We start from the raw sequence: 27991 nt of genomic DNA, 5'->3' as shown, positions 1-27991 counted from the left end.
TAGGGCCTCCCAGCCACTGTAATCGAACTCCAGACGCACGTGCCACCTTCTGCACAGAGGCGGCCTTGCTGCTTGCTGTCAGCTTATGTGTCTGGCTTACATGGGATCTGACAAAAGAACATGGGTCTTTAGCTTCACAGAAAAGTGCCTTCACCGCTAAGCTATCTCTCCAGCCCAAAAAAAAAAGTACTGAAGAAAAAAAAAAAAAAACCACAACCTTTTTCAGGGCTAGAGAGATGGCTTAGTGGTTAAGACGTTTGCCTGCGAAGCCAAAGGACCCAGGTTTGATTCCCCAGGACCCATGGAAACCAGCTGCACAAGGTGGCGCATGCGTCTGGAGTTCCTTTGCAGTGGCTGGAGGCCCTGGCACTCCCATTCTCTCTCCCCCACCCCAACAAATAAATAAATAAACAAACACTTTTGCTTCTTCCTACGTGGCTTGGAGTCCCCTTTCCTCTTGCTCCCAAACCCCACCTGTCTCTGGCCTGTTAAATACAACTTTGGGTCTTCTAGCCGTAACCTCCAAGCGTGCTACCATGATTCTTTCCTGGTTAGGATCTTAGAGCGAATCCCAGACTGGAGTAAGTAACCTGTATGTTTCCAGGACATTCTGCTAGAGCAGTATTGAAATTAGGAGACAATTTACATCAGACCATCTGGGTTTATTTCTCAGTCTTCTGATTATGTAATTCTGGAGAAAACAGGAATATGCACTTTTTTTTTTTTTGAGGTAGGGTCTCGCCCTAGCCCAGAATGACCTGGAATTCACTACCCAGGCTGACCTGGAATTCACTATGGAGTCTCAGGGTGGCCTCGAACTCACGGCGATGCTCCTACCTCTGCCTCCCGAGTGCTGGGATTACAGGCGTGCGCCTCTCCACTCCCGGTTTAGAAATACATACTTTTTAAAGTTTCTATTTTTATTTATTTGCAAGCAGAGACATACAGAGTGGACAGAGAGAGGGTGGGGAAGAGGGAGAGAGAGTATAGAGTCCAGTGGGCATGCCAGGGCCTCCAGCGGCTGCAAATGAACTCCAGACACATGTGCCAATTTGTGCATCTGGCTTTACCTGGGTACTGGGGAATCGAACCGGAGCATGTTAGGCTTTGCAAGCAAGCGCCTTAACCTCTGAGCCATCTCTCAAGCTCAGAAATATGCACGTCTGTGGAGAAAGCAGAGGCAGGGTGTACCAGTCTGTGGGACAAAATAAATGTAAAAATAAATAAAATAAATCCAACTATGGAAAGGCTTTTCAGCCTTCCAGGACTGTGCTCTACGGCGCCCCCTGGTGGTCCATCCGCTTTGCAGCTTCCAGTTTCTGAATGTCAAGCGTAGTCCCCGCAGTGCGCGTGCGCACTAGTCTGCGGAACGGTACCATCCAGGGTTTGGTTTCTGGCCGGAACGGATTTCCTCCCTCAGCCCCGCCCCCCCACGCCGGAAGCGCCTTTCCTTTCACTTTCCGGCTGGATTCCACATCCTTGCTCCTGATTTCCGAGCTGCGTGCGGCTGTCGGGCGATTGTCCTTCCTGCGTCTGCAGCGAGGGCGTGGTCGCTGCGGGCCGGGCCCCGGGGCATCCTCGGTCATGGCCGGGCCACGGGTGGAGGTGGACGGCGGGATCTTGGAAGGGGTGAGTGCGGGGCCGCGGCGGGGCGGGTCGCCGGCGTTTACGGGCCCGGCTTCTCATCCTCTCTCCATTCGGTCCTTGCAGGGCGGCCAGATCCTCAGGGTCTCCACCGCCCTGAGCTGTCTCCTGGGTCTCCCGTTGAGGGTGCAGAAGATCCGCGCGGGCCGCAGCACCCCGGGCCTGAGGTACCGCCGGGGCCGGGGCTGGATGCAGGGTTGGGCCGCCGCAGCCAGGCTTCTGCAGGAAGCACTTGTCTTAATTTGTCAAAGATGTTCAGCATCGGGCTGGGGAGATGGCTTAAGTGTTTAAGGCATTTGTCTGCAAAGCCTAAGGACCCCAGGTTCGATTCCCCAGGACCCACGTAAAGCCAGAGGCACAAGGTGATGCATGCATCTGGAGTTCATTTGTAGTAGCTGAAGGTCCTGGCACATCCATATTTTCTCTCTCAAATAAGTAAATATTAAAAAAAAATAAAGCTGACATTAAAAAAAAATTAGGGTGGTAGCTCAGTTGGTAGATGGCTTTCCCAGCTTGCAAGAAGCGGTCCTGGGGTTCCATTTCTTTGCATGGCTTAAGCTGGGCACGTCTGTCATCTCAGTCCCCAGGAGATGAGGGATAGGGGAGGATCAGAAGTTCAAGGCTACACATAGTGAGTTAGAGACCTGCTCCAGGCTACATGAGACCCTGTCTCAAGGGAGGGTAAAAAAAAAAAAAAGCTTACCTCTAAGACTAGAGGAAACCACTTTTCACGATTTCATATCATGGGACTTGTAAAGTTCCTGGGATGTGTTATTCTGGTTTTCATTTAGATCTTCAGGACAAAGGGAATAGGACCAGACTTACCTGTAGTGGGAGAATAGCACCTTGACACCTACCCGGTGTTCTGAGAGGCTGGGCCGTCACAAAGTTTACTGTTCATTTCTAATAAACACCAGTTAGAAGAGGACCCAGCTTGAAGCCAGGGCAATTGCTTAACACTCGTATTCGCTCTGAATATTCCATTTTATTTTTAAAAATATTTTATTTATTTATTTGACAGAGAAAGAGGAGGGGAGAGAGAGAGAGAGAACGAAAGAAAGAATGGGCGCGCCAAGGCCTCCAGCCACTGCAAATGAACTCCAGATGCGTTCGCCCCCTTGTCTACATGACTTACATGGTGTATCAGACAGGTTCAGGTTCACTGAGATGAACTTTCAGACCAGACACAGTTATGGAGGAAGGGATATTTATTGAAGCTTACAGATCCTGGGTAAGTTCCATAATGGCAGAAGAAGCTGGCCTGCCTTCACAGGACCAAGCAGAGAGAGAGACGTACAAGCCTAATGGTCAAAAGCCACAGCACACTTCAGGAACTCCAGCTAGGCACACTTTGCATATCTTTAGGTTGAAATCTGAAACCCACCACCACACCTAAAGATCCACCCAGTGACACTGCCTCCAGCAGGTGGCTACAGATGCAAACTACAAACAATAAAGAACTGAATATATTGGGGGCCATCTATTCAAACTACCACACATGGGTACTGGGGAAATCAAACCTGAGTCCTTAGGCTTTGCAGACAAATAACTGCTAAGCCATCTCTCCGGATATATATATATATGTATATTTTTATTTTATTTTATTTTTTTACTATTTTTGAGACAAGATATCATGTAACTTGGACTGGCCTCAAACTTGGTAGTGTAGCTCAGAATGACCTTGAGCTTCTGATCCTCTTACCTTTACTCCCCATAGCTAGGATTACTGGGGTGTGCCTCCGCACCCCATTATTGCACTGCTGGGGATGGGATCTTGGGTTTGTGGAGGTCAGGCAAGCCCTCTTTGAACTGGGCTACATTCTCAGCTTCCAATTTCTCTTTTTATATGAGCGCCAGTCAAATTTGCTAGGGCTACCCTGACAGCCTCCTTTCAAATTAGTTGTCTTTAAAGGTTCTAGTTTTAAAACTAGTCACATTCTGAGCCATTGGGATTTCAGGCTTCAACATAGGAATGGTTTCACAATGCAGTTCACTCCCCACAGGTAACGTGAACTTCAGTGCAATGCAAGCAAGGCTGGTGGCTTTTAAATTTCCTCTCTCGCACACTTGTAATTTGTAACAGTTTCTCAGTGTGTGTGTTTGTAGCCAAAATAACTGGCCTCAAGGGAACCTTTAAAGTAAATCCAAACCAAGGTGTAAAACCTTTCACACTAAGCTCTGACAGTTGTGCTTTCTGGGCCTGGACCTGGCTGCTGTCTTGCCACTGCAGCCTAGTAAGTGTGTCATGAGATGTGGGGGTGTAGGCTGTCTGAGTGCACACGTCTTGATGCCCTTTTGTGACCTGAAGGCCTCAACATTTATCTGGATTGGAAGTGGTTCGAGATCTGTGTGACGGACACCTGGAGGGGGCGGAAATCGGCTCAACAGAAATAACCTTTACACCCAAGGAGATCAGAGGCGGAACCCACACGGCGGATACCAAGACCGCGGGGTATGCTGTCGCTGAACACTCCCTCGACGGGCTTTGGAGTTAAACCTGGCTTCACGCGTGGTGTTACTGAACCACTTTTGAGGTTCTGGTCTCTGAATTTTAAAATGTAGGTGATGTACTTTTAAGGTTTAAAGGCCATGAATGCAAACTTTGAAGGATCTACAGTCTCAGTTGCAGCTATAGTTACGCCTGAAGCATTTTGTTTTCTTTTGATCGAGATGGGTCTCCTTTTGTAGTGGTCCAGGCTGGCCTCGAACTCAGTATTCTACTGCTCCAGCCTACTGAGTGTTAGGATTACAGGTGTGTGGTAGCCCACCTGCCCCTTTATTGTCTTTTGATAAGTACTGATGGGACTGTTTATAATTTTTTTTATTTTTTAGTTTTTTGAGGTAGGGTCTCACTCTAGCCCAGGCTGACCTGGAATTCACTATGAAGTCTCAGGCTGGCCTCGAATTCTCGGCGATCCTCCTACCTCTGCCTCCCGAGTGCTGGGATTAAAAGCGTGCACCACAATGCCCAGCCTTAGAATTTTTTTTTTTTTTTCCTATTTTTGATTTTTAAAAGTAGGCTTTCACTGTAGCCCAGGCTGACCTGGAATTCACATGTAGTCTCAGGCTGGCCTTGAACCCACTGTAATCTTCCTACCTCTGCCTCAGGGATTAAAGAGGTTAACTACCACCCCCGGCTGTTTGTTTTTTTGAGGGAGGATCTTGCTTTAGCCCGGGCTGACCTGGAACTCACTCCTTTGCCTTGAACTCATGGCGACCTTCCTCAGCCTCCCACGTGCTGGGATTGCAGGTGTGAGCCACGATGCAGGGTTTCTATTTAGGAATGCTTCGGGCTTGAGTGTATCTCAATGGGGGAGCAATTGCCAGGCATAGCCACGGCCTTGAGTTTAATCCTCAGCATAGCCTATATGTGTGTATACATATACATATATATATATATATATTTTTTTTTTTTTTTTTTTTTTTTCTAGTTTAGAAATTTTTCAGATATGATTCTGACTGTTCTCCCCACTTTGGGAAAATGGGGTTGGGAGCATAGCTCAGTGATGTGTGCTTCCACTTTCTCAGGAACTGAGACAACAAAATGGAGTGGGGAGATAGTCCTGTCACAGAGTACTTAACTAACGTGCACAAGGCACTGAGCTCAGTGCCCATCACCAAAATAAAAAAAAAAAAAGGAAATGTATATTTAATTTAAATTCAGTTATAATTTTCCATATATTCTTCATAATCCTTCTATTATTCATTCTTCTTGTTTTTTCTACTTTTTTTTTAAAAATTTTTATGTTTGGTTAGGGTCTCACTCTACCCTAGGCTGACCTGGAATTCCCTATGTAGTCTCAGGGTGGCCTCGAACTCATGGCGATCCTCCTATCTCTGCCTCCCCAGTGCTGGGATTAAAGGTGTGCACCACCGCACTTAGCTTTTTAAAAGTAGCATTCTTTTACCAACATCTTTTTTTTTTTTTTTAACTGGGAAACTTGATAAAATTGGAAATATTGTCATTTTTAAAAGATTTATTTATTTGAGAGAGAAGCAGAAAAGGAGAATGAGATAATTAATGGGTGTACCAGGGCCTCCTACTGCGGCAAGTGAACTCCAGATGCTTGCAACACTCTGTTCATCTGGATTTTTTAAAGAATTGAGTTTATTTTATTTTATTTTATTTTATTTTATTTTATTTTATTTTTGCTCCTACACTCTTGAGGAGTATGCATTACATTGATGACCTTTTCTTCCCAATGCTAAATACATTACCCTGCCAATGAATATTTTGTGAATTAATGAAACCGGTTATCAGTGGTAGAGACTGCAGGGTTGCGCACAGGTCTTTGTTATAAGAAAGTTAAGTTTCTCTTTTAATGCCCAGATGCTGTATGCCATTCATAACCTACTTGGGCTAAGGGAGACTCTGCCTTATAAAAGAAAAGGTTGGGGATTGTTGCAGTCCCGTTCACATTGCTGTTAGAAATCACCCAACCAGGAGCAGCTTCTGGGAAAAAGAGACTTATTTTGGCTTACTGGCTCAAGGGGAAGCTCCACGATGGCAGGGAAAAACGATGGCATGAGCAGAGGGTGGACATCACACCCTGGCCAACAGAAGATGGACCACAGCAACAGGAGGGTGTGCCAAACACTGGCAAGGGGAAACTGGCTATAAAGCCCTTAAGCCCACCCCCAACAATACACTCCCTCCAGGAGGCATTAATTCCCAAATCTTTATCAGCTGGGAACCTAGCATTCAGAACACCTAAGTTTATGGGGGACACCTGAATCAAACCACCACAGGGATGTCCCCCTGCACAGCTGTGTTCTAACCTCCCCCAGCTGTTCTGCCTCAGACGGCGGTGGTCTGCAGTGAAGGCGCCCGTGAGCCTCCGAAACAGTCCAGTGAAGCGTGTTCTGCCTTTTCCTCAGGAGTGTGTGCCTCTTGATGCAGGTTTCCATGCCCTGTGTCCTGTTCGCTGCCTCTCCGTCGGAGCTCCGGCTGAAAGGCGGCACAAACGCGGAGATGGCTCCACAGATCGACTACACCATGATGGTGAGGGCGACCTCATGCCGTCCGTCCTCCAGATGCCCAGCCCCTGCTTCCCGAGTCCCCAGTACTTCCATGCGCATTCCTACGTGCTCGTGTTTTCTCTTTATTGTTTATTTATTTGAGAGAGAGAGACAGAGGTCGGCTGACCTGGAATTCACTATGGAGTCTCAGGGTGGCCTCGAACTCATGGCGATCCTCCTACCTCTGCCTCCCGAGTGCTGGGATTAAAGGCGTGCGCCCCCACGCCTGGCTTTTTTTTTTTGCTTTTGTTCTGGAGAAGGTGAACATCTTCAGCTGAGGACAGCGAGCCTGTCCCAAGCCTGAGTGTGTTTGTCGAAGCTGAGGCTGGGTTGTTGGCGTTTCCATTCCTCCACCGTCCTTTCCCAGGCCTTCTCCTGCGTGAGCCCACCTTCTCCACGTTGTCCAGCCTCTGTCCCTCTCTGGGATTCCGCATGCACACACGCGCAAGAGCGCCATCCCTTTGGAAAGTCCCTTCACTTGAAAAGTAGAATTAGTCTGAACTGTTTGTCTGTAGCGTCTGGTTATCAGCTTACTACAGACTGTTTTTCATTTATTAATTCTACTTGAATCAGTGACTCCTTGCGGCTGACATGACATCTGACTTTTTCAGGTTTTCAAGCCAATCGTTGAAAAATTTGGTTTCAAGTTTAATTGTGACATTAAAATGAGGTAAGTTACTCAGTTCTTTTTTTTTTTTTTTTTTTTCCTGAGCCAGATCACTATAGCCCCAGGCTGACCTAGAATTCACTCTGTAGTCTCAGGCTGGCCTCAAACTCACAGTGGTCCTCCTACCTCTGCCTCCCTTGTGCTGGGGTTAAAGGTGTGCGCCACCACGCCCAGCTGACTTAAATTTTATTAGTGTTCAAGTATCTGATGATTCATCAAGTAACTACTAAAGCTCCTACCACGTGCCTGGCATTGTGTAGGCCTAGGAAAATAGCAGAAACAAAACCGACCCAGCTGTCAGAGATTTTCTGTTGTGTGGTGTTTATTGTGTGTAGGGCGGGGAGGCCTCTAACTCCTGTCTCTCTTGTCTCGACCTCTCAAGCGCCGAGATTAAATGTTTGCCCCATTATGCCTGGTGCACACAGTGTGGTTGAAATCAGGGTCTTGTGCATGCTGGGCAAGCAGTCTGCCAACCAAACTGTGGCCTCAGCTTAGAGCGTATATCCTGAAGCAGCGTGTGTGCGTGTGTGTGTGTGTGTGTGTGTGAGTGTGTGAGTGTGAGCATACGTGCATGCGGAAGCCAGAAGGCCAGTTCGGGTGGGGTCTTCAGGTGTACCACCCACGTCTTTTATGCAAGTTCTCTCCGCGGCCTGGAGCTAGCACCTTTTTTCAATTTAATTTCATCTTTTAGGTTTTCGAGGTAGGGTCTCGCTCTGGCCCAGGCTGACCTGGAATTCCCTTTGGAGTCTCAGGATGGCCTCGAACTCACTGTAATTCTCCTACCTCTGCCTCCTGAGTGCTGGGATGAAAGGTGTGCGCCACCATGCCCTGCAGCACTTTTTTTTAAAAAAGGCATGTGCCATCGTGCTGGCACATTTTTATTTACTTATTTGAGAGAGACAGAGACAGACAAAGATGCAAACAGAGAGAGATAGTGAGAGTGAGAGTGTATGGGCATGTCTGGGCCTTCTGTTACTGCTAATGAACTCCAGATGCATGCACCACTTTGTGCGTACAGTTTTACTTGAGTACTAGGGAATCAAATCTGGGCTGTCAGGCTTTGTAGGCAAGTGCCTTTAACTGTTGAGCCATCTCTCCAGCCCCTAAAACAGCACTTTCTTTTTTTTTTTTTTTTTTTTTTTTTTTTTTTAGGTAGGGTCTCTCTCTCTCTAGCCCAGGCTGACCTGGAATTCACTATGGAGTCTCAGAGTGGCTTCGAACTCACGGTGATCCTCGTGCCTCTGCCTCCCGAGTGCTGGGATTAAAGGCGTGCGCCACCACACCCGGCTTAAATAGCACTTTTAATACAATTTACTTTCTTTCTTTTTTTTTAAAATTAACTTATTTATTTGAGAGAAGCAGAGAAAAAGGAGAAAAAAACTGAGACAAGCACCTTTAACCACTGAGCTATCTCTCTAGCCCACCTTTTTCTTTCTTTTCTTTTTGTTTTTTTTTTTGTGTTTTTGGAGTAGGGTCTCACTCTAGACCCAGGCTGACCTGGGATTCACTGTGTAATCTCACTCAGGCTGGCCTTTAACTCACAGCGATCCTTCTGCCTCTGCCTCCTGAGTGCTGGGATTAAAAGTATATGTCACCATGCCCAGCTAATGTTTTTATTCATTTATTTGCAAGCAGAGAGAGAAGAGAGAATGAGCATGTTGGGGCCTCCAGCTCCTGCAAATAAACTCCAGATACATGTGCCACTTTACCTGGGCACTGAAGAATTGAACCCGGGTCATTAGGCTTTGTAGTAAAAGTGCCTTAAGTGCTGAGCCCACTTTTTTTTTAATTGACAGCTTCTATACTTACAGACAATAAGCCATGATATTTCCCTCCCCTCCCCCAATTCCCCTTCACAACTCATGAGCCCTCTTTAAAAATAAATATGTTTTTTATTTATTACAGAAAGAATGAGAATGGGCACATCAGGGCCTGTAGCCACTGCACATGAACTCCAGGCGCATGAACCACCTTGTGCACCTGGCTTACATGGTTACTGGGTTATAGAACCTAGGTCCTTAGGCTTCACACGCAAGCATCTTAACCGCTAAGCCATCTCTCTAGCTGTCCAGCCCACTTTTAGCACAACTTTCTGCATTAAGGAAAGTGTTCTTTCATTCTGTCCACAATGGTGGTCACTAACCATGTAACTGTTGAGCACTTAAAAGTAATGGCTATATGTAACATAATGGTCAGCCGATGTCTGACTTTTACTGTATTTCTTAAAGTTCAGAAAGATTTTATTATATGGATAATAGCTAGAATTTGAGAAGAGGAAGGAATGCAGAGCTCCTTTTCTGGAAAGTGGAAAAGTTGGGATCTTTTATGGGGCTGGATGAGGGCTGAGCTAACTAGCCTAACACCCTTCATTTTTCTATAGACAGTGTTTTGGTGCTGTGGTTGAATCTAGGGTTTTATTTATGCTGGTCATACATCCTGCCGCTTAGCTACACCCTGACTCATAATTTCACTTGTACTTGAGACAACCCTGACCTAAATGCTACTTAGATGTTTTCATAAATTATGTCTTTGGATATCATTCCTACTGTCTTAATGTTAAGCTTTGTTTTTGTTGTGCAATCAATTTATGTGAGTTTTTGTTATACTTTTTTTAGGGGCTATTACCCAAAGGGGGGTGGTGAGGTGATCCTCCGAATGTCACCGGTTAAGCAGTTGGATCCAATAAATTTAACTGATCGTGGCTCGGTGACCAAGATCTATGGAAGAGCTTTTGTTGCCGGTGTTTTGCCACTTAAAGTAAGTTGCCTGAATATTCTTAGAAGTATATGTACACGTTGAGAAATTAAGACAACCTGGTTTTATCTGGGTATGGTGGCATATGCCTTTTATCCCAGCACTCAGGAGGCAGAGGTAGAGAAGGATCACTGTGAGTTTGATGATAGCCTGGAAATACACACTGACTTCCGGGTTGCCTGGGCTAGAGTGGGACCCTACCTCAAAAAAATAAAAGGCGGGGGAAGGGGAGAGGAGGCTATTTTTAATATATCTTTTTTTTTTTTTTTGAGGTAGGGTTTCACTCTAGTTCAGGCTGACCTGGATTTCACTACGTAGTCTTAGGGTGGCCTCAAACTCACAGCGATCCTCCTACCTCTGCCTCCCAAGTGCTGGGATTAAAGGCACGTGTCATCGCACCTGGTGTTTTTTTTTTTTTTAATTTTTTTTTTTTTTTTTTATTTGTTTGAGAACGACAGACACAGAGAGAAAGACAGATAGAGGGAGAGAGAGAGAATGGGCGTTGCTAACAAACTCCAGACGCGTGCACCCCCTTGTGCATCTGGCTAACGTGGGACCTGGGGAATCGAGCCTCGAACCGGGGTCCTTAGGCTTCACAGGCAAGCGCTTAACCGCTAAGCCATCTCTCCAGCCCGCACCTGGTGTTTTTAATGCATCTTTATTAAGGCTTTTCTGATTCAGTGTTCTTTCCACTCTTGAAGTTTTTAAATGAAAGGTTAACTATTTCATATGACTTTGAAGGCTTGTAAACTTCCCAAGTGCCCAATAATGAGGTTTTTCCTCCTCTTCATACTTGCCAAAACAGGTAGCAAAAGACATGGCAGCGGCGGCTGTTCGGTGCATCCGGAAGGAGCTGAGGGACCTGTACGTCAACATCCAGTCTGTCCAGGAACCGAAGGACCAGGCGTTTGGCAACGGCAGTGGGATAATGTGAGCACACTGAGCTGACCGCTGGGCTTCAGCTTGAGAGCCCGGGAAGGATGGTCTGCACCGGAGAGTTGAAGTTTCGTTTGTTTTGCTCAGTGTAGTTTGTGAAGACATACCTTTAAGGGAATTCCTCCCTAAGACAATAACATGTTAGTATGATGAATTAATACGATTATTCTGGCTGGGTTCGATTTCACAGTACCGTGATCTCAGGACTCAGGAGGCCGAGGCAAGAGAACCACAAGTTCAAGGCCAGCTTGGTTCTAGACTGTACAGCAAGTTTGAAGCCAGCCTGGGCTCCATACTGCCTGTGGGTTTCATGTTCACAGATTCAAACAACGCTACACCATAAATTTTTTTGGGGGGGAAAAAGAGGGTCTCACTCCAGCTCAAGCATACACAGACTTTTTCTTGTCATTCTCAAATCAGCACAGTTTAAATGGTTACAAAATGTGGACTTGTGTCACTTATTGTAAGTAATCTATGGATGAGTTAGGCTACATAGGAAGATGTGTGTATAGGTTGTATAACATGCTATTCTTGTTTTTTTTTTTTAATGTATTTTTTATTGACAACTTCTGTAATTACAGACAGTAACCCATGGTAATTCCCTCCCCGCTCCCCCGACTTTCCCCTTTGAAACTTCACTCTTCATCATACCTCTTATCCCTCTCAGTCAGTCTCTCTTTTATTTTTATGTCATCATCTTTTCCTCCTATTATGATGGTCTTGTGTAGGTAGTGTCAGGTACTGTGAGGTCATGGATATCCAGGCCATTTTGTGTCCAGAGGAGCATGTTGTACAGAGTCCTACCCTTCCTTTGACTCTTAATTCTTTCTGCCACCTTTTCCGCAATGGACCCTGAGCCTTGGAAGGTGTGATAGAGATATTGCACTGCTGAGCACTCCAGTCACTTCTTTCCAGGACCATGATGCCTTCTGAGTCATCCCAAGGTCCCCACTATCTGAAAAGAGAAGCTTCTCTCACCAGAAGTGAGAGTAGCGTTAATATATTGGTATGAGAAGAGAAGAAGTACTTAAGAGAAGTGCTTACTGGGCAGTTGGGTGAGCATCGTGTATACGTTTAGCCAGCCAGCAGCAGACGTTACACCCCTAGGGCTTGTGACTACTCCTGTTGTGGGTTTTCAATATCAGGCATGTATTTCCTCTCATGGAGCAGGCCTCCAGTCTAATTAGAGAGTGGTTAGTTCCCCTTATAACAGACATACCACTGTTGTACCCATTGGCTCATTTGGCCCAGCTGGCCAAATTTAAGGCTTGCAGTGTCCACTGTGGAGTATCTCCCCTGATGATTTCTCTCCCATCGAACTGCATGCAGCATAGCTTTTTCCAGCTTTCTGTCTGCTGATCTACATAGAGGAAGTTTTCAGCTCAGCTCCAGCAGGATTTCTCAGTGGCCTTGCAGCCCAAGTATGTGGAGTCTTCAGCAATAGGGTCTTACCATCTATTCCTGGTGGGAAACCAAGGGCCTCGGCAATGGCCTATAATGTTTTGGGGGCACCAGGGACCTCCCTGGCCAACAACTCACTGGACGGTATCCCATCCCTGGCACTGAAAATTTCTAGTAACAATCTATGGCTTCTGGGTATTCCATTGTCCAAAAAAGTAGGTTTCCACCAGGCATGGTGGTACACGCCTTTAATCCCAGCACTCCGGAGGCAGAATTAGGAGGATCATTGTGAGTTCGAGTCCACCCTGAGACTACATAGTGAATTCCAGCTCAGCCTGGGCTAGAATGAAACCCTACCTCAAAAAAAAAAAAAAAGTAGGTTTCCATACACTTACTCATACCCTTTTAGATTTTGATTAGGCCTCCCTCCACCTTTCCTTTTCTCAGTCTCTTCCCCTGACCTCACTTAGGCCTTTCCACCCCCATTAATCTATTCTTCTACTTAACATATATACAATACCATCCTATTAAGTCTCCCCTTCCTTCCTTTATATCCCCTTTCCAGCTTACTGGCCTCTGCTACTGAGTTTTATTCCAACTCACATAGAAGTCCAATCATTTGTAGCTAGCATCCACATATGAGAGAACATGTGACATTTGGCTTATTGGGGCCTGGGTTACCTCACTAAATACAATGTTTTCCAGATCCATCCATTTTCCTACAAATGTCATAACTTCATTTTTCTTTACCGCTGAGTAGAACTCCATTGTATAAATGTGCCACATCTTCATTATCCACTCATCAGTTGAGGGACATCTAGGCTGGTTCCATTTCCTCCTGTTGTGCGTTGAGCAGCAGTAAACATGGTTGAGCACGTATCTCCAAGGTACTGAGATGAGTCCTTAGGAGATATGCCTAGGAGTGGCATAGCTGGGTAGCATGGTAGATCTATTTTTTTTGGGGGGGGGGTGTTCGAGATAGGGTGTCACTCTAGCTCAGGCTGACCTGGAATTCACTATGGAGCCTCAGGGTGGCCTTGAACTCATGGTGATCCTCCTACCTCTGCCTCCCAAGTGATAGGATTAAAGGCGTACACCACCTTGCCCAGCTAAGGTAGATCTATTTTTAGCTATCTCAGGAACCTCCACACTGATTTACACATCTCTTTTTAAAACTCATTTATGTAGGTACTTGCACATGGGTGCGCATTTGTATGCGTGTGTGGGTGTGTGTGTGAGTGTGTGCGAATGGGCGCTGCAGGGTCTCTTGCTGCTGCCGTCCAGTGCCCAGCAGTCTGTATGTGGGCGGCTGGGAAATTGAACCTGGACTGCCTTTAACTGCTGAGCCACCTTCCTATGCAAGGTAAAGGTGCCTTTTAATATTTTATTTTTATTTATTTATTTATTTGACAGAGAAAGAGGAAGACAGAGAGGGAGAGAATAGGCACGCCAGGGCCTCCGGCCACTGCAAACAAACTCCATACGCATGTGCCCCTTGTGCATCTGGCTTATGTGGGTCCTGGGGAATCAAACCTGGGTCTTTGGCTTTACAGGCAAACGCTAAGCCATCCCTCCAGCCCAAAGGTGCCTTTTAAAAAGAACATAGCTACCAAGTTCATCTAGTTACAGAAATTCTTTAATTGATGTTTTTGAAGTATAAAAGTAAAGTACTTTTTAAAAATTTTTTTTATTAGCATTTTCCATGATTATAAAAAAATCCCATGTTAGCCGGGCGTGGTGGCGCACGCCTTTAATCCCAGCACTCGGGAGGCAGAGGTAGGAGGATTGCTGTGAGTTCGAGGCCACCCTGAGACTCCATAGTGAATTCCAGGTCAGCCTGGGCTAGACTGAGACCCTACCTCGAAAAAAAAAAAAAAAAAAAATCCCATGTTAATTCCCTCCCTCCCCCCCCAAAGTAAAATACTTTATATTTCTTTATATTTTTTAAAAAACATGATTTGTATGTGTGTGTGTGTGTGTGTGTGTGTGTGTGTCTGCACACATATGGCTGGGGAATTGAACCAAAGGCTGGAAGGCTTTGTAAGTAAGCATCTTTAACCATTGAGCAATCTCCCCAGCCATATTTTGTGGTTACTCAAATTTCAAGCCTACTTGGGGATTCAATTGAAGGGCTTAAAGTAAATGTTTGCCCTGCTTACTGTAATACTATATAAAAACTGCAGAACAAAGTCTAAAGTTTTCCTTTAAGATGGTCACAGATAACTAACATTGTGCCTCTAAAGAGTGCCGCTTCATGCCTAGTCAGGATAACCTGTGGAGTCAGGGAAAACTAGTGACATGCTTGCTTGCTTGCTTGCTTCCTTTCTTTTCTTTTTTTTTTTTTTTTTTCCTGAGGTACGGTCTCACTCTAGCCCAGGCTGACCTGGAATTCACTCTGTAGTCTCAAGGTGGCCTCGAACTCCCGGCGATCCTCCTGCCTCTGCCTCCCTGAGTGCTGGGATTAAAGGCGTGCTCTTTCTTTTTTTTTTAACTGCTGGTCCCCCTGCCGCCACCTCTTCAGCAGTTTCCCACCGGCGTGCGCCACCACGGCTGGCTGGAGCCGCTTTTTACACGTCAGCAGGTTGGAGTCCACTGTTACTTCTCCCAAACACCAGCGCATCCTGTGGCCCGGTTCCGGCTAACGGAGAGAGTGGGTCTGCACGAAGGGCGCCGCTGTCCCGCGCCCTGGCTGGACTTCACGTGGCCTGCCCGGCAGTCACGTCCTCTTGTGCTGCACCCCACGTCACTTCCGAGTGGCTGCAGCATGGCAATAATGCTGCGTTCTTCTCCACAGCATCGTGGCTGAGACCTCCACTGGCTGTTTGCTTGCTGGATCAGCGCTTGGAAAACGAGGTGAGCATGAATGAAGGGGTCCCCAGTTCTAGCAATGTTGCAAAATGCTTCATCTGTAAGGCTTGGGATATTACAGAGAATTATGGGCCATATATTTAAAAGGATATGGTCAAGTAATTCCGTTTTAGAGTCACTTAAACTTTACATCTTTCTTCCAGTTTGTTTTTTGGTTTGTGTTTTGAGGTAGGGTCTCACTCCGGTCCAGGCTGACCTGAAATTAGCTGTGTAATCTCAGTGTGGCCTCAAACTCGCGGCAATCCTCCCACCTCTGCCTCCCGAGTGCTGGGATTAAAGGCGTGCGCCATCACGCCCGGCTTCCAGTTTTATTCTTCGAGAAAGCTCTAGAAAAGGCGAATGTTCTAGGTGCTGGTTGTGAACGCTCAGGTGCATGCTGTGTGTGTTTCTGAGCCGTTTCAGTGTTCAGCTGCAGGCACCGTGTCACTCCCGAATCCTGTGGCACACACGTCCAAGAACGTGACCTGCGTGCTCACAGTGGAGGGTGCGTACCTGCAAACTCTGTCACACAGACACTGACATTTCAGACTCAAGTTACTCCACACTCTTCATTTGAACAGTGTGGGATTTATTTGTTGTAGTGTATTTTTTTGTTTGTTTTTGGAGGCTGGATTTCACTGTGGCCTACACTTGCCTGGAACCCAGTGTGTAGCCCAGGCTAGCCTCAGACTCAGAAATCTGCCTGCCTCTGCCTCCTGAGTGCTGGCATGACGGATGTGAGCCACTGTACCTCTGGAGATTACTCTGTTTTCTGTTTGTTTATTTATTTACTATTAGAGGATGAACATGCCAACACCTCCAGATGCTGCAGACAAACTCCAAATGCATGTGTCCCTCGTGCATCTGGCTTACATGGGTTCTGGGCGGATCAAATCTGGGTTCTGAGGCTGCACAGGCAAGTGCCTTAACTGCTGACCTCTCTCCAACCCTGGCTATTTCTTTTTTCTTTCTTTTATTTATTTATCTTGGTTTTTCAAGGTAGTGTTTCATTCCAGGCTAACATGGAATTTACTATATCAGTCTCAGGGTGGCCTTGAACTCATGGCGATCCTCCTGCCTTTGCCTTCGAGTGCTGGGGTGAAAGGCGTGCGCCACCTCGCCCGGCGCGATCACTTTCTTGAACACACGTAGCATTGTAGCACTTGGCTGTCGTGACTATGTGGACTGTCTTTCTGTAGAGGAGCAAGGGGGAAATATTGTATATATTCAAGATAAGCTAATAATATTCAAAATGTGTTGCTTGAAATTTTTTATTTTGATCAATATAGGCATTGAACACAGGGTCTGTGCATGCCAGACAAGCGCTGTAACGACTGAGCTGTCGTATTTTGTGTCTTGTTTATTCTCCTTTTTAAAATACTGTCTTACATTGTAGCTCAGGCAGGCCACAAACTTGCAGTTCTCCTGCCTCAGCCTTAGTGCTGACGCTTTAGGGGTTCACCACCACACTGTCCCATTTGTTCAAACCTGAAAAAGCCTAAGACTTTAAAGTGAATGTTCTCTTTTTTAAAAGGCACCTTATATCCTGACTCTGTGCATGTGTGGGTGTCACCACCACATAGTGGAGGTGTGAGGACAGCCTTGGGTGTTTGTTCTCTCTCCACCCTGCTTGATTCGAGCCCCCCATTTTGTCTCTGCTGCTTTGTTTGCGTGCACCACTCCAGTCAGCCTCCACGTCTGCGGACGCCCCGCTCCCCCTCCCGTTGCCGAAGGTGCCGCTCTTCCTGGCGCAGGGCGTCAATCATACTGGCTTAAATCCTCGCATTCTGAAGAATAGACCAATTCCAACTTACATAAATTACAGGTTCTGAATTTTGAACTTGAGGCAGAGTTATAGGGTCATAACTTAGTTTTAAACAGGCCTTAAATTATTTTTTTAAGTTTTTAATATTTTATTTGCAGGCAGAGAGAGAGAGAGGGAGAGAAAGAAATGGATGTGCTAGAATTCCAGATGCATGCATCACTTTGTGCATCTGGCCCTATATGCATATGGGGAATTAAACACAGGTTGTTTGGCTTTGCAGGTAAGCACCTTAACCGATGAGCCATCTCTCCAGCCTCTTTAAATGTTTGTTTTTATTTTTATTTATTTATTTGAGAGAGAGAGAATGGGAATGCCAGGGACTCCAGCTTTGCTGCAAATGAACTCCAGACATATGCATCACCTTGTGCATCTGGCTTAAGTGGGTTCTGGGGAATTGAACCTGGGTCCTTAGGCTTTGTAGGCAAGTTCATTAAATGCTAAGCTATTTCTCCAGCCAACCCTTAATCTTTTCAATTTTTTTTTCTTTTTTTTTTTTTGAGACAAGAAAGATCTCACCACATAGCTCAGGCTAATCTTGAGCTGCAGTGGTCCAGCTTCAGCCTCCTGAGTGCTGGATTCAGATGTGTGTCACCATGCCCAGTTCATTAAGTTAATTAATTTTTTTTTTTTTTTGTCAAGGCGGAGTCTCACTTTAGCACAGGCTGACCTGGAACTCACTCTTTTTTATTTATTTATTTATTTGAGAGCAACAGACACAGAGAGAAAGACAGATAGAGGGAGAGAGAGAGAATGGGCGCGCCAGGGCTTCCAGCCTCTGCAAACGAACTCCAGACGCGTGCGCCCCCTTGTGCATCTGGCTAACGTGGGACCTGGGGAACCGAGCCTCGAACCGGGGTCCTTAGGCTTCACAGGCAAGCGCTTAACCACTAAGCCATCTCTCCAGCCTGGAACTCACTCTTTAATCCCAGGCTGGCCTGAGACTCACAGCGACCCTCTTACTCTGCCTCTCGAGTGCTGGGATTAAAGGGGTATGCCACTACACAAGGCTCAGTTAAGTTTTTGCCTTGCAGTAATGATTTACTTTTTGATCACTCTTCCTGCGTTAGGTGTGAATGCAGACAAGGTAGGCATTGATGCTGCCGAGATGCTGTTAGCAAATCTTCGACATGGTGGGGCCGTGGATGAGTGCCTACAAGACCAGGTAATGCCAGCTGAACACTAAAACCTACCAGCTGCACTCATACTTTTTCTTTTTCCCCAAGTAGGCTCTCACTCTACTCCAGGCTGGCCTTGAACTCACTGCAATCCTCCTATCTCTGCTTCCTTAGCGCTGGGATCAAAGGCATGTACCACCATGTCTGGCTCCCAGCATTTTATAATGAGAATGAATATAATTTAAGTGCCTTTAACTGCTGGTCCATCACCTCTCCAGCCCGAATATAATTTTGCCTTTTTTTTTTTCAAAATTTTTTGTTTATTTATCTGAGAGCAGCAGAGAAAGAGGCAGATATATATAGAGAGAATGGGTGCACCAGGGCATCCAGCCACTGCAAACAAACTCCAGACACGTGTGCCCCCTTGTGCATCTGGCTAACGTGAGTCCTGGGGAATGAAGCCTTGAACTAGGATCCTTAGGCTTCACAGGCAAGCACTTAACCACTAAGCCATCTCTCCAGCCCTAATTTTTCCTTTTAAGATTGTGTTTATATAGTCTAAACTGACCTTGAACTTGCAGTCTGCTTCTACCTCTTTTTAAAAAAATTTAATTTTAGTTTTTCATGATAGGGTCTCACTCTAGCCCAGGCTGACCTGAAATTCACTATGGAGTCTCAGGGCGACCTTAGATTCATAGCGATCCTCCTACCTCTGCCTCCAGAGTGCTGGGATTAAAGGTGTGTGTCACCATGCCCGGCTATGTGTTTGTTTGTTTGTTTTTTTGTTTATCAAGGTAGATTTTCACTCTAGGCCAAGCTGACCCTTGAAACTGTAGTGTCAAGGTGGCCTCGAACTCACGGCGATCTCCTACCTCAGCCTCCCACGTGCTGGGCTTACAGGCACGCGCTGCCACACTGGAAATTCCCATGGTTACTGGGGATGCAGACTCAGGTGTCTTACCACCTGAGTCAGATCTGCAGTCCTTCACTAGAGATGTTACCCAGGTCGTTGTTGGAAGCATTCTGGAAATTGCATTCTCCACCTCTCAGTCCTCTGAGCTGAGCCGGCTTGGCATTTGCACCGCCGCTCCCTTCTGGAAGCGCTGCGCTGCGGTTTCTGAGGAGCCGCTCTGTCCTCTGCTGGCCGTTCGGCTGCTTGGCGACTGTTTTCAACTTGGCAGCTGCAGAGCTGCAGCGCGGCTGCTTTTCCGCATTTGCTCCTGGGCCTTCTGTCCAGTCTCTTGGCGTCAGGACCATGTGTGGTGATGCCCTGAGATCATCGCTGTCCAGACCTGTCTTCTTACTCCCCCGCCTCTGAACCCTGCTCTGGGGATGCCCTCACTGAGAAAGAGTTGGCAGTGTTTCTTCCCCTATTACTGCTTCCCTCCATCCCTCCCTCTTCTTTTTCTTGTAAAATAGTTTCATTTTGTAACGCAAAACTCCATCCTCCTGCCTCAGCCTCCCAAGTGTCGAAATCACAGGTGTGTTCTATGAGGTTTTGACAAATAAGATCTTTTTAGATTTATTTTTGTTGTTGTTGTTAATAAGATAGGGTTTCATCCTGGGCCAGGCTGACGTGGAGCTCAGTGTGTGGTCGCAGGCTAGCCTACGTAAGCCCCGGCCACCGACCCGCCTGTGCCTCCCGAGGGCCGCGGTTAAAGGCGTGCGCCGCCCCGCCCGGCTCTTTACGGTTTTGGAGGGCAGCTGTGCTCATCACTACCACCAATGCTTTTTATGTTTTAGTTTGTTTGCCTGTTTTTTTTTTTCTTTTTAGTGTGTGTATAAATGAGGATGTGGTGTGCTTGTGTGCACGCATGTGCACATGTGGGGAGGAGCTCACGTCTCTTCTGCCTCATTCACTATGAACGCCTTAATGAACCTGCACCTCTGTGGGGCTGCACTGGCCGGCCAGGGGGAGAGCACCAGCGGGCTCCCTGCCCCGCCCCCCCTCACTGCTGGGCTGCCGGTGCACAGCTGCGATGACCGGCCCCTTTTAAATTAATTTTTTAATTTTTAATTTTATTATTATTATTATTATTATTTTGGTTTTTCGAGGTAAGGTCTCACTCTGGTCCAGGCTGGCCTGGAATTCACTATGGAGTCTCAGGGTGGCCTTGAACTCATGGTGATCCTCCTGCCTCTGCCTCCCAAGTGCTGGGATTAAAGGCGGGCGCCACCACACCCGGCTAATTTATTTTTTTAAATTTTTTTGTTTATTATTATTTATTAATTTGAGAGCAACAGAGAGGAGAGAGAGAGGGAATGGCACGCCAGGGCTTCCAGCCACTGCAAACGAACTCCAGACACATGCGCCCCCTTGTGCATCTGGCTGACGTGGGTCCTGGGGAGTCGAGCCTCGAACCGGGGTCCTTAGGCTTCACAGGCAAGCGCTTAACCACTAAGCCATCTCTCCAGCCCTAATTTATTTTTATTTATTTATTTTTTTACATAGCCTCCAGCCATTGACCTCAGGTCTTAATACTTGCACACCAAGTGCTCTTCCCGGCCAAGCCATCTCCCCAGTCCCCAGACAAGGTGTTTTCATGGCTCACTGTCTTGATGTTGTACCCTTTGTGCCATGCTCCTTGCTCTGGTCAGCAGTCAGTTTTCAGAAGTGAGCTCCTCCCGGGGCCCGGGGACACGTACCCTTGGTCCCGGCCCCCGGAAGGCTGATGTAGGAGGATGACTGTAAGTTTGAAGCCCATCTCGAACTACAGAGTGAGTTCCAGGTCGGCCTAGGCTAGAGTGAAGCCCTGGCTCAGGGGAAAAAAAATGTATTTCTTGGGCTGGCGGGCAGTCCAGTGGCTCAGTGGCAGAGCTCTTCCTGCTAGTATGCCTGAAGCCCTGGCCTGGATGTCCAAAAGCACAGAACAAAGAGGATAGAGAGGCTTCGGTCACATTTCTTACGTTTAGTCATTTCCTCTTGCCCAAGCCCACATTCCCAGGAATTATGGGTTAGCTCTTGTTTATTTTTACCTTTTAAATGTAATTTTAGAAAAGCAGAGTAAGTTTGTCATATATGCCTGCTTGCAGAAGTAGTTTAACTATTTTATTTCTCCTAATACTTTCATTACGGACAGCTGTGGAAGTATAATTCTAAGCATTAGCAAATTTGTTAATTTTTTTCTTCTTTGTCCTTTTTTTAATAGTTGATCATTTTCATGGCATTAGCCAATGGAGTTTCCAGAATAAAAACAGGACCAGTTACACTCCATACGCAAACCGCTATACATTTTGCTGAACAGCTGGCAAAGGTGAGTATTGTGTTGGGATAACTGAGGTACATTTTAATAAACAGAGACTCAGTAGTAATCACAGTTACTATTACTCACTGAGTTCCTGGTTCACTCAACCGTTCATCCAAAGTGTCTTACTCTGCATAATCACTGAGGGTGACTACTTAATGTCCCCTTCTGATCTGTGAGTAAACTGAGGCAGAGGGATTGGATTGAGGCCGTACAGTTTCTCGGTGGCAGCTGGGTTTTGAGCGAGCAGAGCATCCTCGAAGGCCCACTGACAGCGTTGGTGGCCGACAGCGTTGGTGGCCTGCCTTCCAGAGGAAGTAGACACGCCCTGATGGGAACCGGGCTTACATGCTTATGTGAAGCTTCATGTTCTCTTTTTCTTTCTTTTTATTTTTTGAAATTCGATTAGTTTCATGATGAAATATATTCTTTTTAAAAGTTAAGAATCAAGCCAGGCATAGTGGCTCACACCTTTAATCGCAGCACTCGGGAGGCAGAGGTAGGGGGATCACTGTGAGTTCAAGGCCACCCTGAGACTACATAGTGAGTTCCAGGTTAGCCTGGGCTAAACTGAGACCCTACCTTGGAAAACCAAAAAATAAAAACTAAAATAAAATACATTTACAAAATATTCTTCCCCCTGGCCAATAAAACCACTGCAGACATTTTGGTGTTTCCTCTGGCCCAGGCTGGTCTTGAAATCACAGTAATCTTCCTACCTGATTCCTGAGTGCTGGGATTAAAGGAATGTGCACCATACCTGGCTATTTTTTTTACTATTAACATATATAGCTTTGTCGTTTTCCTTTTTCAGTAACATGTAGCATAGTTCTATATTGGTTTATTTATAATTTTATAAAAGTTTATGATACCACATTTTATGTAATTGCTGACCTTGGGCGTGTTTTTATATTATGAAAGTATTTCACGGGCTGGAGGGATGGCTTAGCCGTGAAGGCACTTACCTACAAAGCCAAAGGACCCAGATTCAATTCCCCAGGACCCACATAAGCCAGGTGCACAAGGTGGCACACAAATAATATCTTTTAAAAATATTTCTTTATTTGGATGCCGGGCGTGGTGGCGCAGACCTTTAATCCCAGCACTCAGGAGGTAGAGGTAGGAGGATCGCCGTGAGTTCAAGGCCTCCCAGAGACTACAGAGTAAATTCCAGGTCAGCCTGGACCAGAGTGAGACCCTACCTCAAAAAAAACAAAAAAAGAAAGAAAAAAAATATATATATGTGTGTGTGTGTGTGTGTGTGTGTGTATTTCTTTTATTTGGGTGTATGGATGTGCTAGGGCCTCTTGTGTCTATAAATGTGCTCAAGACACTTGTACCCCTCTTTTGCATCTGATTTATGTGGGCATCTTGGGAGCTGAGCCCAAGCCAGTGGCTTCAAGCATGCACCTTAACCAGGGAGCCCCCTTCCCAGCTCATAGTGTCACAAGGAATTGTTCCTTGCAGTAACTGAAGATGGCCACTTGGTGTCAGTGCGCGGTCCCGAAACTCTGGAGTTGAATGAACATTACTGTTCGGGAAGGCTGCGGAATAATGCCTTTCACATTGTGTTTCCAAGAATCCTAAAATGTGGCATACTTGAAATGCCTTTGCTAGAAACTCAGTCAACTTATGAAGCTGTTTGGACTTTAATTCACTTGTGTTAAAATGAACCACATTTTATTTAAAAGTGACAGTCACCCGGGCGTGGTGGCGCACGCCTTTAATCCCAGCACTTGGGAGGCAGAGGTAGGAGGATTGCTGTGAGTTCAAGGACACCCTGAGACTCCATAGTGAATTCCAGGTCAGCCTGGGCTAGAGTGAGACCCTATCTCGAACCCCCCCCCCAAAAAAAAGTGACAGCCATCCATCCCCAAGCCAGCTTTAGCTGACAAGGGAAGTTACAATGCTAAGTTCCGTAACGATGACTCGTCACAGCCACCATTCTTTCCCCACCTACTTTCTCTGAACTCAGCCTTTTTGAATCATGTATTTAGAGAATTAAATTGTCAGGAGAATTTTACGGAGATTAAATGATAATTTCATACTTGAAGGGTGAAAGTCAAACGACTCGGGTCCATATTTAGAAATACCGAAGGGAGCCACGAGAGGGCGCGCTAACCGGCCGCTGAGATTCCAGAATTGCCCCTCGCCTGGCTGGGCCCCTGCGGGTTCTGATGCCCTGCGTGGGGACTGGAGTCGAGGTGTGTGCATTTTGACAAAACTCCAAACAGCGTGCACTTGTGGACAAGAATCACAGTCCCAGCACAAAGTGTCCTATCTCTAGGCCATGGAATTTCTTCCTAAGTCATTTGATTTTTGTGTTTCTGCCTTCAACAGAAGGGTGTGGTGTTAGTTGCTTCCTGCCTACTTAAGTACCCGAGCGGTGCCTACGGTCCCTCCGCACTGAATGTTCTGCTTTCAGGCCAAGTTCACTGTGAAGAAGTCGGAGGATGAGGAAGACGCCTCTAAAGACACGTACGTGATCGAGTGTGAAGGAATTGGGGTGACAAACCCAAGCCTGTAGGCCTCAGGGCTGTGTCGCCCCCTCATCACCCGCCTCACAGCGCATGAGAACTCCCTGAAGGACCTGGATGCTGCGCCGCCTCCGACCACCTCGCCTCGCCTGTCTCCTGAGGGATGTAAGAGGTCATGGAGACGGTGGCACCGATTTCAGTATGAAAGTCTTGAAATAAACGGTTCTTCATACACAGAATAAATGTTTTCTGTTTCGTGTAATCAGTTAAGTCGGGGCATAGATTTGATCAGTAATTTGTATGCGGTCATCTCCTTCTCCACTTTCAGTTTTTGTAGTATTAACTACCCAGAGTCAACTCCGGTCCAGAAATACTAAATGGAAAATTCAACCTAGACCCATCGGTTTGGCACGCTACTCCATTTTTAGTAGCACGATGAAATCTGTCCTCTGCTTTGCCCCACCTGGGACGTGAGTCGCCCCCGTGTCCAGTGTGTTAGCGTCGTACGTGAGCCCGCCTAACCACTAGCCGCTCAGAAGTGGTCACTATCAGACCCACTGTCGTAGATTGCAGTGCTTGGGTTCCAGTGACCCCTCGTTGTAATTACTGAGTAGCCCCAGTGTACAAGAAGAGTGAGGCTGTTTGTTCAGGTATGCCATAGAAAAGCTATAGCGTGCTTTCCTTAAGTACCATTTCATATCGTTACAGATTTTTAAAAATATTTATTAGGGGGAGAGGAGAAGAGAGAGCATAGGTAACAAACCCCACTCACATACACCACTTTGTATTTCTGGCCTTACATGGACACCAAGGAATTGAACCGGGACCAGCAGGTTTTGTAAACAAGCGCCTTTAATGGCCGGGCCATCTTCCCGGGTCTACCCCAGTATTTGGGGAGACCATGTCTACACATTCAGTGGTGCTGGATGTGGTGGGGCGTGCCTTTTTAATCCCAGCACTCAGGAGCTGAGGTAGGAAGACTGATGGGAATTTAAGGCCAGCGTGGGCTACAGAATGAGGTCAGCCTAGACTAGAGGAAGACCCTGCCTTAGAAACCAAAAGGGCCAGGCATGGCGGTGCATGCCTTTAATCCTAGCACTAGGGAGGCTGAGGTAGGAGGATCACCATGAGATCGAGGCCACCCTGAGACTACATAGTGAATTCTTGGTCAGCCTGGGCTAGAAACCTTATCTCAGAACCCCCCACAAAAGGTGGGGCTGGAGAGATGACCGAGTGGTTGAGGCGCTTGCCTGCAAAGCCAAAAGACCCAGGTTCAGTTCCCAGGACTCATAGCCACATGGGCAAGGTGGTGTATGCTTCTGTAGTTTGCAGCACCTGGAGGCCCTGGCATGCCCATTCTCTGTCATCTATCTAGATGCCTCTCATAAATAAAAAAAATTTTTTTTTTAAATCGGCTGGAGAGATGGCTTTGCAGTTAAGGCATTTGCCTGCAAAGCCAAAGGATCCCGGTTCAATTCTCCAGGACCCACATAAGCCAGATGCACAAGGAGGTGCATGCATCTGGAGTTTCTTTGCAGTGGCTGGAGGCCCTGGCACCCCCATTCTCTCTCAAATAAATAAAATATATTTTTCTTAAAAATAATCTGTTTAAAAAGAAAAGAAAATCTGGGGCTGGAGAGATGGCTTAGTGGTAAAGCGCTTGCCTATGAAGCCCAAGGACCCCAGTTCAAGGCTTGATTCCCCAGGACCCACATTAGCCAGATACACAAGGGGGCACATGCATCTGGAATTCGTTTGCAGTGGCTGGTGGCCCTGGCGTGCCCGTTCTCTCTCCCTCCCTCCCTCCCTCCCTCCCTCCCTTCCTCTCTCTCTCTCTGTGCCTTTTTCTCTCTGTGTGTTGCAGTCAGGTTCACATTGCTGGTAGAAGTCACCCAACCAAGAGCAGCATGTGGGAAAAAGAGGTTTATTTTGGCTTACAGGCTCGAGGGGAAACTTCACGATGGCAGGGGAAAACGATGGCATGAGCAGAGTGGACATCACCCCCTGGCCAACATAAGGTGGACCATAGCAACAGCAGAGTGTGCCAAACACTGGCAAGGGGACACTGGCTATAACACCCATAAGCCCACCCCCAACAACACACAGGAGGCGTTAATTCCAAAGTCTCCATCAGCTGGGAACCCAGCATTCAGAGCACCTAAGCTTAAGGGGTACACCCGAATCAAGCCACCACAGAGTAATGCCATGAGTTCAAGGCCAACCTGAGACTACATATTGAATTCCAGGCTAGTCTGGGTTAGAGTGAGACCTTACCTTGAAAAAAACCGTAGGCTGGGAGATGGCTTAACAGTTACGGCACTTGCCTGTGAAGCCTAAGGACCCAGGTTCAAGTACCCAGAACCCACATAAGTCACATACACATGGTGGCCCTTGCATCTGGAATTTGTTTGCAGTGGCTAGAGACCCTGGCATGCCCATTCTCTCTCTCTAATAAATAACTAAAAATATTGAAAAATATATTCTTTTTTTAAAGATTTAAAAATTTTTATTTTATTTTTTCAGCCGGCCGTGGCGGCGCACGCCTTTAATCCCAGGACTTGGGAGGCAGAGGTAGGAAGATCTCTGGGAATTCGAGGCCACCCTGAGACTCCATAGTGAATTCCAGGTCAGCCTGGGCTAGAGTGAGATCCTACCTCAAAAAACCAAAAATAAAAAATTATTTTTTATTTATTTGACAGAGAAAGTGGGGGAGAAAGAGAGAGAATGGGCGCACCAGGGCCTCCAGCCACTGCATATGAACTCCAGACATGTGCGCCCCCTTGTGCATCTGACTAATGTGGGTCTTGGGGAATTGAACCTAGGTCCTTTGGCTTTGCAGGCAACATCCTTAACCACTTAGCCATCCCTCCAGCCCTAAAAATATATTCTTATAAGGACAAGAGGTAGCTCAGGAGTAGCGTGCTCAGATAGCATGCACAAGGCCCTAGGTTCGATCTCATATTACTACAAAACCTAAAAATAATTTTTCTCTAACACCTTCCTGAGAGAGAGAGGGTAGACAGAGAGACAAAGAGAGGGACAGAATTGGCATGCCAGTGCCTCTTGCTACTGCAAACAAACTCCAGATGCATATGCTATTTTCTGCATCTGGTTTTATGTGGGCACTGGGGAATTGAATCCAGGTCGTCAGGCTTTGCAGGCAAGCACCTTCGCGTGCGTCTGGAGTTTTCTCGCCATGTCAGGAGGTCCTGGCGCACCCATACTTGCTCTTTTTCTGCGTGTCTCTTTCTCTCTGTGTGTCTCTCAAATAAATAAATTTAAAAAAAAAACATTTAAAATACACACAAAATTATAAAGTTAGGCACCTGTAACAACCCTATAAAATCAAGATGAACAGTGGAGAAAAGTCAACAATAAGTGTATAATAAGGAAGACAGTTTAGTTTATACAACTGATATTATTCTGTGTCCTCATGTCTGCTGTGCCGTCTGTCCTGCGGCATCTCGGTCAGTCACCATTCTTTCCTTAGTGGAACTAACTCAGTCCTTAAGGATCTAAATCTTAGTAACCTGTTTTATATGTATTGCTACAGTTTTGTTCTTTCTTTCTTTCTTCCGTCCCCCTCGCCTCACAGCTTGGTGTCACTCTAGCCCAGGCTAACCTGGAACTCTCTCTGTAACCTCAAGGTGGCTTTGAACTCACAGGGATCCTCCTATCTCAGTCTCCCAAATCCTGGGATTACAGGTGTGCATTACCATGCCCAGCGCATTGCTGTAGTTTTGCCTTAACATTTACTACTGAGCCGGCCGCGGTGGCGCACGCCTTTAATCCCAGCACTTGGGAGGCAGAGGTAGGAGGCTCACCGTGAGTTGGGGGCCAGTCTGAAACTACAGAGTGAATTCCAGGTCGGCCTGGACTAGAGTGAGATGCTACCTCGGAAAAACAAATAACAAAAAAACTAAAACAGGACTGGAGAGTTGGTGTAAAGGACCCTGGTTCGATTCCCCAGGACTCACCTTAGCCAGATGCACGAGGGGGCACACGCGTCTGGAGTTTGTTTGCAGTGGCTGGAGGCCCTGGTGAGCCCATTGTCTCTCTCT

General features: G+C 46.6%; 1 protein-coding gene across 1 annotated transcript; it reads left to right on the top strand.

The window, feature by feature from the left end:
• Positions 1 to 1466: 1466 nt before the first annotated feature.
• On the top strand, positions 1467 to 24200 carry Rtca (RNA 3'-terminal phosphate cyclase). The gene is made up of 11 exons (XM_045138326.1): positions 1467 to 1629; positions 1711 to 1811; positions 3953 to 4096; positions 6523 to 6646; positions 7275 to 7333; positions 9946 to 10087; positions 10890 to 11014; positions 15216 to 15274; positions 18161 to 18255; positions 21358 to 21462; positions 23879 to 24200. Exons 1-11 carry the CDS (start codon positions 1585 to 1587, stop codon positions 23978 to 23980), a joined length of 1101 nt encoding a protein of 366 aa, XP_044994261.1. The 5' UTR covers positions 1467 to 1584; the 3' UTR covers positions 23981 to 24200.
• The last annotated feature ends 3791 nt before the right edge of the window (positions 24201 to 27991 follow it).

The sequence above is a fragment of the Jaculus jaculus genome, chromosome 19, assembly GCF_020740685.1.
Source record: "Jaculus jaculus isolate mJacJac1 chromosome 19, mJacJac1.mat.Y.cur, whole genome shotgun sequence".
In the NCBI taxonomy this organism is placed as follows: domain Eukaryota; kingdom Metazoa; phylum Chordata; class Mammalia; order Rodentia; family Dipodidae; genus Jaculus; species Jaculus jaculus.
This window is presented reverse-complemented; position numbering and strand designations above follow the sequence as displayed.